General features: G+C 45.3%; 1 protein-coding gene across 4 annotated transcripts in view; it reads right to left on the reverse strand.

The window, feature by feature from the left end:
- Nucleotides 1-249: 249 nt before the first annotated feature.
- Nucleotides 250-19,267, reverse strand: part of LOC144142764 (synaptotagmin-1-like) — a 198,015-nt gene continuing 178,997 nt past the window's right edge. For 3 of the 4 annotated variants that reach the window (XM_077674466.1, XM_077674467.1, XM_077674468.1), the window contains 6 exons: nucleotides 18,093-18,316; nucleotides 15,589-15,792; nucleotides 14,259-14,543; nucleotides 12,708-12,821; nucleotides 11,071-11,185; nucleotides 250-9,651 (listed from right to left, as the gene is read on the reverse strand). In XM_077674466.1, coding sequence (XP_077530592.1) covers nucleotides 9,305-9,651; nucleotides 11,071-11,185; nucleotides 12,708-12,821; nucleotides 14,259-14,543; nucleotides 15,589-15,792; nucleotides 18,093-18,316 — 1,289 coding nt within the window. In that variant the 3' untranslated portion in view covers nucleotides 250-9,304. The remainder of the gene's footprint in view (nucleotides 9,652-11,070; nucleotides 11,186-12,707; nucleotides 12,822-14,258; nucleotides 14,544-15,588; nucleotides 15,793-18,092; nucleotides 18,317-19,267) is intronic. The other variant, XM_077674469.1, reaches the window with a different exon arrangement.

The raw sequence follows: 19,267 nt of genomic DNA on the forward strand, positions 1-19,267 counted from the left end.
AGTTTAGTTTTATAATCACAGCTTCAGGGTGAGTCCTTCCGTTTCACCTTGAATGTCTGGCATTGCTAGCAGCCATACCCAGAACATACCAGGTTTATGTAGCATCTTTGGCGTGGGATGAAAAAATGCCATCTAAACTCTTCATGTGTACTTACATGTGCTCCACAGAACCAATGGCCGGTTTATCCAGAGGAGCGTTGTTTGCTGAACGAATTCTTGCAGTGCAAGAAAAAAACCACACAAGCCCGGTTGTAACATTCAATAACGCCTCTTTATTACATTTGACATCCCAAAATAACTCGGCTGAAGTCAATAAATAGCAATTGGTATATATATGTATAAGAGATATATATGTATCCACATTTATATCACTTCTGCTCCTCGTGTCAGGAGTGTGAAGGAAAAAAAGATCCAGGTACCGCATCAATTCTCAGCTCCTTCGTGCGCTTTTTTTTTACGGCCAAGCTGTTTAATTTACATCGATAAATACACACGAGTGACAAGAGTAAGGTGTCGGTCAGTACAGACGGCGATCGAAAATAAACGCGCGAACTTCGTTTCGAGGCTAATAATTTTGCGACTCGTTGGCAGCAGTGGAATGCTTTTCGGGCAACAACGACGAAATTCAGTTCCTGGCAACTGGAATTCAACCTGAACGTAACAGAAGATATCCCACACGGAAGGCTCAACGCACAGGGAAACAGCTGTAGTTTCATCATAGGCAAACAATACGGTGCCAAAATACCAAAATAAAAATAAACGGTACAACCAGTACATTTTAATATTCATTATTTTTTATTTTGGTATAAATATGCAGAAAGAAGAAGGAAAGTTTCCACCAGCTGGTACATCCGATTCATTCCGTTCTTTCTGCTCATTTTTGGCGATATCAGGTAACTTATATTTGATGAAATGTTCCTGAATTTCAGTTGATTAATTTAATTAAAACCTACAGTTCTCAATATACCTGTTTTAGGGTGAATGTATGCCGATGGCAAATTTCACTCACGCCTGATGAAGTCCAGTAGTGTTTTACACATAGAATGGCGCGTCCAAAACACAACAAGGACCAGAAACTGTTATTCAGCACGAGTGAAAAACCGCTTGTCCCCCAATTTTTATGGTACGGGCTCTGCTGCAACGAAGTCTAAATCACATCTGGATTCCCTCATAAGAGATGACACCTTAGCACAATAAGTGTTTTTCAGGCCCGATCCAATTCTCGTGCAATGTGCCTTACAACTAAATCAATTTCAGTTTTCTTGTACAGCGAAACCAAATCTTTGGGAAAAATGCCAGCGCATAGCACTCCCTGCGAACTTAGACTGGTGGAATGAAGTACCAGTGCACCTAGTGTTTTAGGCTTTGAGAGCTTCCGTTTCCAAAAAGTTTATCAGTTTTTTTTAAAACGTACATCTTTGATGGATGCGCATCGAATCTAAGCCCTTCTTTCCACCTTAATTATTCTACGCTGAAAAAAGAGGCTTCTTAAAATCGCTAAAACGCATTATTGGACAGGTTGAACACGAAATACCTGTTCAGTGCCAACCCAACCCAACTTTGCGTGACTTATAGGACCAGGAGCAAGATATTGATTATTATGTCTACCAATATGGCTTCTATCATCGCCCCTGACTTCTAAACTATACATTCATCGTGAATGTGCGGGCGATTGGGAATGGGGGTGAAGTTACCTTGGGCGCCATTGTTAGGGGAACAAAAAAATTTACTGAAACAAAAGTTGAACATGACAGGACGTCTCCGAATGCGAGTAAACAACGCGAGAGAGGCCGCAACCCATGAATTCCCACAACTATCCAGTTATTTTCAACATCGCATCTAGGGTGTCACTTTCCATCTGTAAGGTGTAAAAAACATCGGCCGATATTGCAGACTCAACTTTGATTGCAGTATTTTGCGGTGGGTAACAATGGTCAAAACGGGACGCTCAAAAATTATGCCTTCTGTGTTTTGTGCAGTAACATCGAGATCTCGACAGCAATCGAATTGTGCAATCAGCACACACAGCCTGGAAGGATGGGATAGCACGGACGTGTGCTAAGGTATTTTTGAAAAATCGGCTGAGACAATCGCTTGGGAACATGAATTCGGAAACAGTACACAGCAATAGAATCGCTCAAATCACGAGAGCCACGAACAAGGAACAAGTGACGTGAACAGGGAAATAACATTGATAGGGGTAGGGAGATACGCTAAGTCGTAATGTACGCCCCAAGGCCCGTAGACACGCTGGTGCTGGCGTATGCAACGGTAGCCGTCAAAATAGTGGTGGAGCAGTAGTGCAAGCAACCCACAGTGGCCACTGCCATCATAATAGTACAGACTGGAAAACGTTAGGAATTCCTGTAGCGAATTAAGTTTTTTCCAAGTTGTATGCATGCACATGCACAGGGAAGGTCTATATAGACATGTAGCCGGTCATAGACAGCGTTACAGACGACATTTATAGGGAGGATGGTATAACGTCTCGGGGGAAGGCAAGGTTGACGTTTCCAAAGGGGAGGGCATTTGTACAAGGACATGCGGTGTGGGCAGACGACATTGAAGAAACGGGCATTGCACCCATATGGTGGCGCCGTCCCGAAGTACATTTCAGAGAAAGGTGGTGTATTGAACATAGATACATATGGCTGACAAAGTATACTTGCAAAATATATGCCGCTTATACACAGTCGCGATTCATTTGAGGACGTGGAATGCACGGTAGACAACGTGCGAACAAGAGTAAACGTTACGATTCACACAGGTGAAGATATGACTGCTGAAGCATTATACAGCCTCCACTCCTTGGTTATGCGCGTTCGCGGGTGAAAAAATTAGTTGCTTATGCGCAGTGAGATGTTGTACTACTACCAGAATTTCCAAATCGAAACGAAAATGATTTGGATCAGAAGAACTAAAATGGGTCGACCGTTCAGAAACTCTCAGTAAAATCGAAAGAGAGGTGTTAATGCAGCGTCGGCATTTCTACAGAATTTTGAAACTCCTTCCAAGTGACACTGAAATCCCATACAGCTGTGACGTCAAGTGACACCATCGCATAGCTGTCACAGCAAGGTTTTACTCTTCGAGGCCTTCTTTGGGAGTGGGACACGATCGTACCCAATATAGACACTCAGTTGAACAAACAGCAATGCCCCGCACGACAGTTTTACGGATGTATTTGACATTTCTCTCAATGCGACGAAGGTCTATTGTGTTCGCGTTTCGACGCGTAAATTAAAAGAAAATGTCCCATGAGCTGGGCTTCAAAGACGCCGCACTGCTAGGGGTTTATAAACAACCTTTTTTTATCTCCGCGTGGCTAGTGGTACAGAAATATACGAAGAATTGGATCTGCTCGCGAAATGATGTGGCTGGTTATATAACGAGAGTCCAGATGACAATTTAATTTTGTACCAGGGCTTGGCTGCACAAGTTGTTGCGAACACGCTCGTTAAGACTTCAACGACACCACGAAGCACATTTTTACACTTTACATGCGACAATTCACAACAAGATCTCCTCAACATCACAGCGTCTTTGTAACGTCCACAAGTCGACGCCCTCTGGCGGCTACCCGGTAAACAAGCGACACGCGCCTCACCGTAGGGTGCAAAATAGTAAAAAGGGGGCTTTTTTCTGTACTTCTTTATCACAGTGACCGGGAGAAATGTATAAAAGGCTTGTCTTGTTTCCTGAACACGTGAAAGACTACTTTCGATCTGCGCTTATTACAGATCCAGCGAGGAACAGAACCGACGTATCGACTCTGTAGCCTGCAGACTGCTTGAAAGAGTCTGTTCACGTTTAAGCAACTATACTGGCTACTCACGACTCTTCAGAAAACTACTCCAGATGTCTGCAGCCAAATGTCGATGGCTAACACGTGGTAGAATATCTATTTCTTTGCAAATACGATTAAGTACGGGGGTTACGTGTTCTCAAAACAAGTACCGACGTGATACGTGTTTCGGGTTTGGAGGCTTCTAAGGAGTGGGTGTTTTGCAAGTCTTGGTGAAGGATGCTAGGGCACGCATGTAGCAGGGTTGCTAATTCCGCTTAATAATGTTGAATGACTCCGGCACATGACTGAAACGTTCTATAAAAAGTTGGGTTCAGCGTCACGAGGATGACAACTCCATTAGTACGATGCACCAAGGTTTATTTGCTTCCTAATTGCCACATTGTTGTGTGATTAGGCTGGCGTATGCAAGCAAACGCTTGCAATGGGAACGACATAGGCGAACTTAGCCTTGGTACTGGGTTTATATAGCATTGCAAGCTGATGTCTTAACAGCTGGTTCACGGTCTTCCAACTTTGATAGACATCGATGATACGGTTTATAGCAATTTAACAAGCAGAGAGGTTAGTTACGAATTATTGTGACTCGTTTTTAGAATTTACCGGCGCTCCATTAGTGAAATCCTGCCATTCAGTGAAATTTTCGCAATTTTTATTAATACCACAGAATTACCCTCAAGACACTTATTTTAGTTGGAGTGCTCAATTTAACATTACCAGGTTAAATTCATAAGAGGGGAACTTGGCGCAGTTTTGCTCTTACAATCCCCCCGTAAAACCTTAGCCACAAATTCGACCCAAATTGCTGAAGCCTCAAAAACACGTTCGCCTGCATCTAAGGGCATGCTGGAAATGTAGGGAAGTTTGGTATAAAGAGCGCCGAAAGACGAAAGTGTATTCGCACAATGCCGTACCGCCAAACGTTTTTTTTGCACATTGATGAACAGCTGACCGAAGAAACCAGTCACTACTGTAGGTCCACCGTGACCAAGCTAGCCAAATGACGAGTGTTACGGACTTATTAGCATTTTGCCCTCCTTGTTCAACACAAGGCAAAATTAGTAAGCACCACATTTACTCTACTAGATATGATCATTTCTGTGCTATCTAGTCAGGACATCAGTGCTACGTAAGGCAAACGGGCTAGAAAACTCCTCCATGGCTGAAAAGACGAAGCACCGATAATTAAGAAAGCAAATTAACAAATTAGATTGTCTTAGTAAAACTAAACAAAACAAAGGTACTCCATATATGCTGAAACACAATGAACTCGGCGAAGTTACGCCACTTTACCTTAAAGTGTCCATGAAGACGAAATTTTGGTTTGGCCCAATCAGAAGTTTGCTAGGTCGCAATAAGAATAATGCCGGTGTAATGCATACTTCACCCAATTAGTCTAGATAATGGAAAACGCACGAAAGAGCGGCGACTCACTATCAACTTTCTGTCACTGCCCCTCTGAGGTCACAGGAACTAGTTTGTGTAATTGGCGCAAGCTAGTTCCGAACAACTGGCATCGACAAAAGCTACCACCAGAAAGTCTGTCTTCGTGGTTGCAGTAGAACCTGTAGTGCCGTTTGAGAGCCCCGCTTGAGTACTGGCATGGAGTTAACACATTTACTACTCTGTATTTGGTACCTTTCCAATGACATGACCAATGATATTTTGCCATCAGAAACTTGAAAATTTGCCCTATTCGTGATCTTTTTCGAGCAAAAAACAACCCAAGGCCTGAATGAAGCTGAACCAGTTGCCAAAGGCGATTTGTGTCAAATGAAGGAAGAATGTACGCAGTCTTCATGGTCTCTTTGATATTAGGGTGTCTGCGGTTTCATGGCCCCCGTTTTCAAGAAACTTCTGCGCATGCGTATTTGGTTTCAATTTCACACTGCGCGTGTGCAGCCACTTTAATTCACTGCCGTGGTCAAGCGGAGAGAAATTGCGTGTCACTAAAAAACGCACGTGCAGCTATAAACCGTATATGATGTCTCCTGACGACAGTGTGGCTATACGGCGCTATGAAAACAGTATGTCCACTTTACCACTAAGTTTCACAGCGGCATGAACACATCGTGGGTCGAGAGCACCATGTAATGCTTCCAGGCACCTGCTTCAGAGTACTGGCATGCACCTGAAGTGCTACAGCTACATTCACAAAATGCTACACCTAATTCTAATCTCTGTGGCACAGGAGAATGAATTAAGAGCTATTTGAAATCCTAATGTGTGCAAAGTGCCATGCGATCGTCACATAAATTGCGAGTGGTCGCTCAGAACAAATTCCAAAAGGAACAAACATGAGGACAGGACACCTGTCGACAGCTTGCCTTTGTCTTCTCGTGTTCCCTTTGCCATTTTTTAGGAAATTATTTGGCTAGTCGTTCACTCTGCCTAGGCAGCCAACCAGCTCCATCTTGCTCATTTTGGGGCTTCGCGTGTTTCAAGATAAAAAACAACGTGTCGGCTTGCTGCTATCGTTGATTTTAATGGCAAACAAGAAATGGCTAGTTTTCAGCGCGTACAAGAGTAAATCTAAAATATACGACGCCGGAAGCAAAAGTAATTCGTGCGAAAGTTTATTATCTTCCTGATCCCGATTGAAAAAAGAAATACGAAACACAAAGAGATGTTTACGAAAACGAAAACCAATTAGGTAGAGCTGAAGTTATCAAAAAAGCGTTTTAGTACCTCTACTCTTCTGATTGGAACACAAGGGTAAAAAGAAAACTACTTTTTATTTTTTATTTCTCTCTTTTAAAACAGAACAAATGGCCACATGCCGAGGATGGAGAATATTCGGTAAACAAACAGAAATGAATTTAACGCTTTCATTTATTTGGCTTCTGAATCTGTTGTACTTATTTTATAAACCTTGATATCACAGGATTCCATTTGCCCCAAACAAGACATGCGACACAATTTCATAAGCCATTTCATAAGCCATAATTGGCCGCCGAAAAGGAGGAATTCGTCAAATATACCAGTTTTAGAGGCGGTAAACATTTCGCGGTATATCCATGCAAGTTGCCAGCGTGAAATGCTTCACGGGTGTTAGCAAACTGCTTCAATATTACCTAACTCCACCGCACTCCTCGTATCACCCCACGTATCACCACCAAGCTACAACGTCTATCGTGCACCTTTGAACAAGTGAAAAAAGATCTACAACTACACAAAAAACGAGGAAACAATGGACGACAGCAAGAAAACTAACTGTACAAGGTGTGTTCCATTTTGTACGAAGTCAAACTTTAGAAGAAGCTTAAGCCGGAAACCGAGACGAAATAAGCAGGAACTGTTGGGGCATTATGTACACATCGAATGAACAAAAAATGCAAATAGAAGGGGGCCCAAGCTGCGGAGAAGTTTAGGCTCTTGTCAAAACAGATGATATACTCACTAAGCCCAACCAATTTGTTTTTGTAGCGAGGTCACTGCTATTTGAATCTCGGCGTCGGCTTTCCAGCAGCTTTGACGTAGTCGTGGCCGCAAAGGAACCAGTTCCGCAGAAGGCTGACAGCACTATTGCTGCAGGTTAGTTGCCAAATTCTAACAACACTGGTTGCGTGTCTCGCGACATTAAAATTGCCTCAATGGTTTAGTATGGCGCTGCACGTTGAATTGTCAACTGCCGACGCTGTTTCTGATCTTTTTTACAACATTGTACCGCAACGCGAAACGAAACTTCAAACGTAAGGTGCAGAGCGATCGTTAAGAGTAGAGGAAATGCCGGAATGTTCAGAAACTCATGACGGCTGTTGCTTGGATTGAAGAACAGTCGTATAACAACAGTAATACCGTTTTTTTTCGCGCTTCCTAGCAGAGCTGGTCCATAAATCGACGATCCTAAAACTAGGAGCATGAAACGCCACTCCGCTACTAACGTTAGCCAAAAACGTCTCTAGAGAAAGGATAGCTATGGCTAGCACCAGATGTCTGTATTAAGACTGCTTAGCCGAAAGGGTAGCGGCCCTCGATGTGTAGGGGTACGTTCTGCAGGCAGTATCCCACCCGAAAGAGACTTTTTAAATTCATAACAATGCTATCAAACATCGGGAAGTGTCACGAATCGTGATGTTCCGGCTACGTTATTGCACAATTTGTACTTCCTTTAGACAGGAACACTTTTGAGACAGTGTTGAACAGTTTCAGACGCTGCACAACTTGAATTACTGCCTGAAACCCGTTAATGGAACGAGGGCATCTTGTGCATTATGAAACCTGATTGATGGCCAACACAGTTTTCTGCAAAATTTCAACCTACTTAATAGATTAGGACTTAACATTTTTAAATGGCCGCATTGTATCGCTACAAGATATATGGGAGACGAAAGCAGCCTTCGATCGTGCATGAAGGCATGGCATATCTCTCCAGATGTGCCGTCTCTCTGATTTGAGTTTACCTTGGTGTAATCAGCAGTCTGGCATTATGTCAAGGGAAACAGTTAAACAGAACTGGCAATTGCCAAGAAGAATAAACATCGAGTCCTCGGTCATGCACAACTCACAATATCCATGGTAGGTATCAGACAGGCAAATACACGCGACTACCGAGCAGTCAACAGGACTACACAGAAATAAGGCCTTAGGAGAGGTGAACGAGCAACGATTTCCCCACCACAACATGACAACACTAGGTGTTCCTAAAGGTGAAAAAGTACTGATAACCAGGTGCTTTTGTACCAAATTCCTAAACTGAAGCGCAAGTAAATAAATACAAAGGAGCTGAAGATACCTTTATCCCTTTTTCTCTCAACTTCATAATGTGTGCACTCTAGCGCTGCACAGATTACCTAGGTCATTCAGAGATATCGGGGAGATGCAACAAGAAACCTCAGTTCTGGTGAGACATTTTTTTCTTACGTACCACAATGATAAAACGAGTTTTGCCTCTTTAGACATCGAACTCAGTGCGAAGGAGTCTCGGTCAGACGGAGCGAAAGGGCTGCGATCTGCCTAGACGTGGGCAGTTCTCTGCTGAAACCAACTAAACCAAAGGTATGCACTCATCTCAATCCTCACATTTGTCAGACAGAAAGCATTGAATTCCCGTCGTCCGCCAATAAATCTGACTACCATTAAAATATGCAATTAGGCTGGCCAATCAAATGCACCACTTAAAAGTAGGCCTTAACGTCCCTGTTGAGTGCACGTCCTTGCTACTTTGCAGAACCATCGAGCTGCAAGCACAAATGTACCACGCCACCTAGACCAGACGATACCCTTGCCGAAAGAAATTGTGGTGGGGTGGTCCAGGGAGACATTGTTTAGGGTTCTCGCAAAGGTGCACCATCCACAAGATTCCAACGCAACACCAGCGTTCGCGGACGTAGCGACCAAATCAAGGCAGTCAGGGACACCATGGAATTCCTTCTTTCCCTCGCCAATTCTCTCGCTAGTGCTGCGTTGAAAATACGACCCTGTACTAGGCCAGCTTTCGTACAAGGTCTCGGGGGAGGAGTTCCGCAAGGTGGCGTTGTCGCCCCTACTCTCTTCCTTTCACCGGAGCGTGTGCCACTGGGTGACCTGCTTGCGCGGGCTCTGTTTCATGGCATTCCAGTGGTGGAGTACGCTACCGCGGCCACAGGCGCCCACGACCACTTTGCCCACATGCTGCTGGGGAGCCCCAGCCACGGGCGTGGTGGGCGAGTCGGGCGACGAGACGGTCTGTGCCGGGTCCCGGTGGCTGACGACCACGAGGAAGACGACGTTGTCCAGCTCGGACTGCGGCACGTCGAAGGTGAGCGACTCGTTGTACACGGGGCACAGGGTGGCATGCTGGGCGGCCGTCTTTTTCTTCTTGCGTAGCTTGCCGCTGTGGAAGAGCAGCACTCGCACGCACGGATCTGCGGAGCGGGAGGTAAAAGAGAATTGAGGGTGTGCTGAGTTAGCAACATGACTTAAAGAGGCCGTGAAGACAAAATAAAAGTCTGGTTAATTAAAAAAAAAACACTGCTTTGTCCTGGTAACAAAATGACACCGCTTTTATTGCAAACTTCAACCACATAACGGAGACATCCGGGATAGCAGCGGAAGCAGTGCCGATTCCCCAGCCTCTTTCCAGCGATTTGCTATGACATCGTGGAACAAATTGTGCGAGTGGCGGCCACCGACCAAGCCACACCCAAGAAGCATGATTGAGCGACTGTAGTGGGACCTCTACTTCCGTTTTATCGTGTCACTGTAATGCTAACATTCAGTTGACACATTATAGTGCTGAACCATAGTACGTCACTGTATCCCGAAAATTAAAGTTTTTTAATGTTTCGTGTGTTTTTTTGACAAAAAACGTCTTCAGTACGTGGAAAAGCGTTGAGAGCTGTATTCTGTCTACATGGCTCATCTGAAGCCTCCTGATGACCTCACCCATAAATAAAAAATATAATTTCTACAAAACCTGTAACTGTTCGGAGTGAATCTTTGGGGAAGCGAGGTCATTGGACGTGAAGAGGAATTAGGCAAGTGTCGCAGAAAATTGAGTACACATTAGCGTACCACAAAAGACAACCAATCAACAAATGCACTCTGCACATGCCATCTGCGCACATTGTCCCGCGTTTATCTTGTTGGCCCTGTGAAGTCGCCACATTGGTAACCAACAGCGATTCGTTGGTAAGCCACCACACCCTTCCCGTTTTAGCCGTTTTTCCTAACAATAATTTCTTTATTCTTTCCTTAGCTTTTTTGCACCCTGGATAAATTGATGTCAGTTTCAGTTCGGTTGGGTCAACATTGTCGCATAGTAGAATGCCTACAGGCATTGTGGAACCATTTTGCATTGCCATCAGAGTCCCTTTAATGGCAACAGACCCCTCTCGTAAGGGCGGGAAATTCAACTTTACTGCGCTCATCCAAGTCATCGTGCCTAAGCACTCGCCATGATTCGCTCGATGCCCCCACGAAACCCTACAAAGGACGAAACAAGCGCAAGCGAAATATCTCTGTCGTCCACGATAAGAGCCAACAAAAGCACTTTGACAAATAATATAAATGTCAATATACAGGAAACCTCTGTTCACCCTCAAATGTCTGGTAACTTGTGTGCTCTGTTCACAAGTTTAACATGAAACGTTTGGAAATGAATCAAATAATGGGCTTTTAGTTGGCTATCATATCCGTTGGGAAGGGAACCGCAGCATTGAAAACAAGGGAGCAGCCAGTTGAAGCAACCGCCAAAGTGACGCATGCTGTACAAGCCATTTCAACAAGATAAGCAAAAAAGATAATATCACAGGGTAGCAAGAAAAAAGAATGCGTGTGCTCACAGAAGGACTCGAGGTTGTTCATAGGCGAAGTGAGGTTGCTGGCCTTCATGATGCTGAAAGTGAGCCGCTCGGCCGTTGGCAAGTAGCTCAGGCCGAACAGGATTTCGCCGTTGTACTGCGAAAAAATGCAAAGGCGAAATGTCACGACCATGCTTAAGGTCAGCGCCATAATGTCAGGTCAGTGCCTCCCTCTGGAATGAGTCTGCGTTAGGACAAGGAGCTGCGACTTGACTGCTGTCCTCACCCATCCGGGAGCTGACCTATACAGTAGGGCTGTTGAACCACTACGCATGCATCCATTTTTCTCATAAGAGAATTTGGTTCCGCGGCAGTGCGGCGTTCATTAAACATGACGGTTTTCACTCCAGATCTCCCCACTCCAAACTCCAGGTAAAGAAGCTTGGAGTTCGCGTGCCTGATATGTACACTTAATTTTGATAATTTTTTTGTAAATGGTTTGCGCGCTCACTTATTTGCTTTTTATTTTTTTCTTACTCCGCATTGTTGCCTTTATTATGCTAATCCTTTGGATGGAACGACCATCCCCACCACCACAACCGTATGTGATGAGAAGCAAGGGGATTTTTGTTCATCTGAACCGCATGCCCTTCCCCTCATCCTGCACTTCGATTTCAACTACAGCAGTGTGTTGTATTTTGTGCTGATAAGAAACGAACTTGGTTTCAACTGCAAATTGAAGCTGTGACCACCTACACAAATGAACAAGCCCCATTGAACCGACACAGGTGGTCTCCAGGTACTCGTGTCGATGCGGAATACATGTAAATTCAAGCCATGACTTTATGGATAAAAAATATAATAGTGAAATAAATGGCAAAAATTTGATTTCTTCACCCGGGTCTCACCCAGCCTATCCGGTACACTCTTTTTGAGCAGCGTTCCTCATCCAATAGAACTTAAAAAATTGCTGAGCAGAAACGCAAATACCGCTATCCTCCCAAAAAAGGGACAGTTCAAAGGGAGTCGTTGCTTCAACGACTATCTAAATCAAATAGAGTGACAAAATAGGACAAATACTACTTTGACTCTGGTATGACTCTTCCTGTTTTCAAAGGGAGTCGCGTGCCCAGGGGTGCTACAGTGCTACAGAAATCTTAGTTTACATTACTCTCACTTTCATTCGCGCCACAGACCCTTCTGTCATTCTTAAACCAAATTTACGCAATCAGTATTCTACTGAAGACACCTTTCGCGTTGCTATCGCATCCTTCATTTTTGCTTTAACGCAGTTGTCTGACCAGACCGCCTAAAGAAGAAGAGCTCAATTCAGATATTTGCTAGTAGATATTTTATTCTGTCAAATACCATCGATGCAAGATGGTCGTGCTGGCCGCGGGGACCGATTGCACAGTCGAACGGGGTTGAGCAGTTGATCGGTAGCGGCGTGCCATACGTTTTCTTTGTGGCACGACCACAGTTTCAGTGATAAATTTTTATCAGCGAATAAGTCACGTTTGACATTGCAATGAAACAGGCGACATGCTTTCACCATTGAAGCGTTCAGCGAAGTAGGCCTAATTGAAAGTATAGGAATTTGTGTGGTGCCGCAGGGTGGCATCACGTTTCGCTTATGTTCATAAACGATCGCGGGGACGTGCGTTTATCCATAGACGTACCTGCTTTGGTTCCTTCAGTTCGAGCTCCAGCATGTGGTCCGAGGGGTCTTCCACCAGCCTGTCGATTTCCTTGAGTGGCACGATCACTTCACCCACCTCCGTGTCGTTCGAGCACTACACCGGGAAGGATAAAATAAAAATAAAACATAAACACTTTATTTCACTTTCACTGAACTTTCACGTAAGTATTTTTGTCGTTTTCTAAAGAAAGCGTACAAAAATGTGAATAACCGTAGGAAAAGGTCGGTAAGGTGCGATATCATGCGATTCTTCCCCTGCAGTAAAGTGCGCGCGCTTCACTGCAGGTCAAATAAACGTTTTTCTAATCCAATCCAATCCAACAATCCAATCCAATCCAATATCTCAACTCAAAGATCAATGCACACAGGAAATGGCCATATTTAAGTTGCCTTCTTGCATATGGCAGGAAAATAGCCTAAATTTTAAGCGTGCATGACATTGCCTCGCTTATAAGGAATGTGCCAACTAAGTTGTGTGCGCCTATGGTTCGTGCCCAGCGGGTGGATAAAAGGCTACAGCACAGTAACCAAAGAGGAACCGTAATTTTTTCATTAAAATTGGTTGGAAGCGCTGCAGATTACATCTAATATGTTATAGGAGAGCTCACGCTTCCCTCAAATCGGTTAGACACCTATTTACAGACGCAGAATAATTTTGCGGACATTCCGTTTTTGCAATAGGCCGCATGTATGGGCTAAATATATGCGAATGCCTAAACGTCAAAAATGCAGAAGCGAAGTGATGTCGAAGGAATCGAGCATTGCACAAGTCTTTCCTTCTGCAACAATAACGAAAACGGGTAAGGAAGCAAGGATATACACATTGTTTTTCAGTGCATTTCCTCATATTTAAAATTTCTTTGCCGTTTTTTCTGCGAGCTGCTTTTCGCCGTCGTTTTTCAGCTATTTCCGTGGTGGAATTCACACGCTTTCCGCGAAAAAATACGCCACAAATAGTCATGAAGGGGTCTGAAGCAGTCACCGAACACCCAAACCCTGCTACACGCAGGCCGTTGAATATTATTGCGGGAACATTAAAAATAGACTTATGCCGAATATGCTCGCTTATTCCCGCTCTAATTTTATGTGAAGGTCTCATTTTATGGTGCATTTGTTCCAAGGTTGACGACATCCATTATCTTATTATTTTACAATAGACTAAAAATAACAGCTCTGACGGTACGTTTTTGTGTATACACTACCCGGAGTGAATTTCATGCACTGTGTAACGCTGGGGGACGCTGGAATACGCTGGGGAGACTGGGCATGGAAACATTAAATATGCATTTCCGTAGAATATGCTCGCCTATTTCCGCTCAAATTTTACATAAAGCCCGTAATCGATGATCTACTTGTTCTAAGATTGACGACGTCAATTATCTTATGATTTTGCAAAAGAGTAAATAAACCAGCTCGCATAGTACGCTTTCGGGTCTGCTCTAACGTGAGCGGCGGCATCCACCTCGCAGTGCTAAGGGACGCTGGAAGACGCTGGGGGCACTGGGGCATACGCACTGTTAGCGGTGCATACCTTATCCATGTCGTAAAGGGCCAGGTGCAAGGACGAATCCTTGAGTTCGCCCCTGGCCAGGTCCAGTGAGAAGGTCTCGTTGTATAACGGACTCTGGGTCTTGCGCTTGGTCTGCGTCTGGTACTGGCCCAGGCAGTGGCCCGAACCTCCGATCCCTATGCAACTTGGGCGGCGAAGGGCAGCGCTCCCTCGACGGGACTTCTTTATACGACCCTTGATCACCTTGCACACAATATACGGGTCGCAGACCACTCCATACGGCTTGGCCGGAAGGTTCTGGGCCTCCTGCGTGAAGGACGAGGAAGAAGCCGCGGGCGGTCACCACTGAGTCCTTTAGAAACTCTGTCAGCGCCTCAGTAGTAAAAGCTTGGAGACATCTTGCAGCTTCAATTGGTTGCGCTTGATATTTCACAATATATTATTTAATTTATTCTGTTTATTCACACCTGCATCTGTTTAGGAGCACTTCGCAAAGTATCTGGTGTCAATGTATGTCTAGCGGCAAAATTGTGTTTGCGAATTGTGACGACTTGCGAATTGCGAATTGTGACGAATCGCGTACTAATGTTGTAACGGAGACTGAGAGCGGAAATGAGATTTAGGAAGGAATGTTATATTTGCACCCCAAAAGGGGTGTAACGCTAACTCCTTCAGAACGCTTATTGTGCTCATCTGCCACATTTGCAGTTAACAGGAATGTCCCAAGCTACTGAGCCCGTACTGACCTGACGATAAAACTGAACTCTAAGCGCTACAGCACACGTCTTACTATCTACCTTGTCCTGACGAATACCACGTTTAAAGGCCCTGCGCCTTTACACACGAACATGAGAACATTGCATTGAAGATTTGTTGTGTTAGCACCACAACCTCGGTCATGATGTTTCAACTCATTACAGCATCATGATGATTAATGCGGCATTAGATTTTTGTTTTCTTTGTACGGTAGCAACCCATGCAAGCGGATGTAAAATTCAGAGCACAGGACCACCGACGGAAAGGTGCATGTATTGGACCCTTGGTGGAATGATAGTTATAGCTTGTCGTAGATCCGGTCCATTGTGAATTCAGTGAAGCCTCCGTCAGAGAGAATTCACTCTGACATAGAGTACGTTTACTCAGTCGTGCAGTTATTTTACTCCGTGGCTGAATAAATACACCCAACTAAGAAAATTACTCCAATTTTGAGTGAGTACTCTATAATGAAGTAAGATTACTCCACAACCGTGTAACACCCCAGCACGGCGGAGTAATTCTACTCTTGAGCAAGAGTTGTGTAAGTACCAAGCAATGACTCTCAGATAAAGTGCAATTCCCATTGAGGACGTACCCGTATGGTGACAGAGAGCTTGCCGGCAGGGAACCCCGAGGCCTGCGACGAAGAGCTGCTGGTGACGGAGGCCTGGAAGCGCAGCAACACGGTCACCTTGCCGAGGTTGGGGGCGATCTCGATGCCGCCGCCGACGCCTCCTTCCACGCTCGTCACCACGTCCCCCGAGTTGTCGCTCTGCGCAGCGCTCGCGGCGGACCACCGCTGTTGAAGCTGCTGTTACAGCAAAGGCAGCGGACTATATACAGCTATGGCTTCCACATTGCTCTCCACGTGCTAAACTTAAAGGGACCCTGCAACACTTTCGATAAACGCTTTCACTCCTTACTTCGCGCCTGGAAGACTTGCGAACGCTACAGTTATCGCCAGCAAAGAGCGGAATTGGGTGATTTGTTCGTCGCAGCAGATCCGCCTTCCCTTTCTGCTTTGCTGTTGTGGCTTTTTTACAATATTTCTATGAAATTTATTTTTTTGCTTCACGTGAAAGGAAGCCAGCCAATAGCAGCCACACAACGCTAACGACGCCATTAGAGCGCTCAAAGAACGCCAAGACTGGGAAAGAGAGAATTCTTGTGAGCAAGTTTCGAAGTCATCTAATGGGCATAGAGTTGCAATTTTTTTTGCTGAAAAATTTTGTGACGCCCTATTCTGAATGTGTTTATTGGCGATGTCCTGAAAGCATTTAAAATTTAGAAAAAAAGTGGAAGAAAGGGTTGCAGGGTCTCTCTTTGATGCGCGTTATTCACTGGCAGCCTTGATGCGAGGGAGCGACATTAGAAACGATATTAGAAATCATAACATCGCACTCGTGTCGAAAAAACTATTCTAGCGACACGTGGCTTATCTGTGGTACCTGAATACAACTGACGCCGCGGATTTTTGGTAACCTCAACGCGCACTTTAAGAACAAAGTTTGTTGAGAAGCAAAGCACCAGTAAAATGTCGTCCTCGCACATTTGTTTTATCTGTGGTAGTTCATTACATCTGACGTCTGCGCTCCTTGGTAACCGTAAGGTAGGCAGAAGAACAAATTTTGTCGAGATCGAGAAGTATACGGCGCTAGTGCAATGTCTCCGTCGCACAATTTCTTATTGTCCCCCGCCTCCTGGCCTTTATGCATTGTTTGATAAATTGGCAACGACACAAATGACACTTTAAAAAGACAATCACACTTAAAAATTGCATTAACCGAGCTATTCTGTGCAATTGTGGTTGCCCATGTGACCGGTCGACGGCCGATCTTTCAGACGCAGAAATTCTGTTTAGGTATCCTCCCCTAAGTATATGTGTGTCCTTTGAGGGCTGCAAAATGTCCCCGTAACGTGTTAAGGTACTTGTTTTTATTGACGTCTTGGAGAGGTGGCATGAAGTTGTGTACTTTAGCTGGTGCAAGAATTCAATCGGGAAGAGTATTAGAAATAAAGCCATGCAAAACACAGCCCGGAAACACAGAACAGCTGTTAGAATGATGTGTGGCAGTTGCCACAATTTTCTAGAGTGCAGGCGGGAATTTTAAAGCGATAGCTTTATTATGGGTTTGCCGCTTTGTGTGCCTGCACGCTTATCATCACCAAGAACAGGTGGTGTTGAAAAACTGCTTTTGTAGGGATGTGGGAAATATGGCACAAGTATCGGAAAGCGAGGAGTGAACGCAGATGGAGTAAAAGGGCTGCTAAGGGCCAGTGAGAGCAACAAGTACACGGAGATGGTACATCAGCGTTGGAGAGAGAAAGAATCACACCACTTAAGTTGGTATCCGGTAGGACAATTTCTCTTAGTGGTTAGCATTTCTAACCTTCGTTAAAATTTATTTACCGCCAATGTGTCTTACGATGTGTCTTACGAGCTCGGAGAGTGAAAGCACACGAACGGCGACAGTGGGCTACATCGGGGATTAAAAACGGGACAAACAGATTAATTGCGAACAGGAAAACCAGATAGCACCGAAAGAGGAAACGAAAGAAGGAAGGCACTGAAAGAAAAGAGCTATACCGGAGTGCCCATACTGGATATAGGCGACGGACTAAGCCATGCACTAAGTCACCAAACGCGGATGTCATTGTCACTACAAATGCCCAAGCGACACACAACTTCCGCAGCCGAGAAATAAGGGACAGACGTGATATACAGGCGCCGATTATTTCAGATGCTGACCCACACAGGTGTTGACACTCAGCGCTTGTGTGTTCCTGAACTTTTTTTCCTTAGCAAGGTTGGCGAGTTGGTAGTCACTTAAGTAGTTATAGCGCGCGAGAGAACAAAGACAAGATGACTAGGCCTGCCACGATTTCCGAAGAGGCATTGATGTATATCAAGAGGTACCAGGGTGCTTCAACGCTTGTCGCGTTCATTTTCTTCGCGTTGTAACAAATTATTGTTTTCTTTCCGACTGTGCCGGTTTTCTCGTAGCTATGCCAAAGAAAACCGACGAACTTGTTGCATTGGGTACAAAATCCGGCGCGTGTACTCCTGACAGAGAACACCGGGGAAGTACAGACACTCACGTAGACTGACGCTTCTCCGCGGCTGCTGGCCGTCGACATGCTGCTGTACGTGGAGTCCCTGGCCGCCCTGCTCCGCACGAACGGCAGTAGGACGATGGAGCCAGCCCGGGATCCCACTCCCCCCTCGGCGCCCTTCTCCCCTACGGCCGGCACGGGCTTGGTGGACACCGGGCATGCTGGCAGCGGGATTACGTCCGTGCCGTAGTACAGCTTCTTGCGCTTTTCTGCGGGAACAAGAGAGAGGGCGCCACTTGTTAGTGAAAAGGCGGATGCGTGCACAATGATTGCACAACCCCGAAGACGCTGGCTTGGCGCCTACTGATGCATGCTGGTAGCATTGTATGTGTCGGCACGGACTACTTCCACCTGATTTCAGTGCGGAAGGATTTACGTTGTGCGATGTATCTGAGATACCTTCGTACGCGCGTCGTGCGAGACTCCGTCCCTGCCTCGGTCTCAGGCCACCAGAAACGCAATTCATACCCGGCCAAACGGCCGTTTCAAAGGTCCGAGGACATTCGACCCAACTGTATAAGAATGACGCATCGACAATTTATTAAGCGCGTTTCTAAGAGTTTAACTGCCAGTGTAGAGTTGCCGTGCAGCACAGGCATTATTGATATGGCTACGCCGATCCCCTTCTTCGAGGATGCTTCCATACACCTTGCCATAGCGGAGATCCCTGGTGAGTACAGAATTTCGCCATGGACCTCTACACTTTCGTCTCAATAGACATCCCAAACACGAAGCCGTACATTTATGCACATATTTAAATAAATAAATACATACATATGTTCATTTAATGTGTGCTTGCGTGTACGTATGTCAGTGAGGGAGGGAGGGGAGCCAATTATGCGCCCTTTTAAAAGCTACCCCTTGGAGCATGGAGCACAGCTTGTTGCATACGACTACCACCCAGTCAAGCGACAGAACTAGGAATCTACAGGAAGACTTTCCGTTTTCACCAAGACTTCGTGATAGTGACGAAGGATGCAGGTCTATTGCCTCAGCCATCAAACTACCGCGCCTTCTCGAGTCGGAGAACAAAAAATAAAGAAGCTTCGACGAAAGAGGGTGGAAAAACAAAGTCCAATGAGAGGACGCCACACAACGGCCACACAGACACACGCACGCACGTACAAAATAGAAAGGAAGACGGGAAAAGAGAAAACAAA

The sequence above is a fragment of the Haemaphysalis longicornis genome, unplaced genomic scaffold (genome assembly GCF_048455015.1).
Source record: "Haemaphysalis longicornis isolate Haplotype H1 unplaced genomic scaffold, Haemaphysalis longicornis Haplotype H1 scaffold_6, whole genome shotgun sequence".
In the NCBI taxonomy this organism is placed as follows: domain Eukaryota; kingdom Metazoa; phylum Arthropoda; class Arachnida; order Ixodida; family Ixodidae; genus Haemaphysalis; species Haemaphysalis longicornis.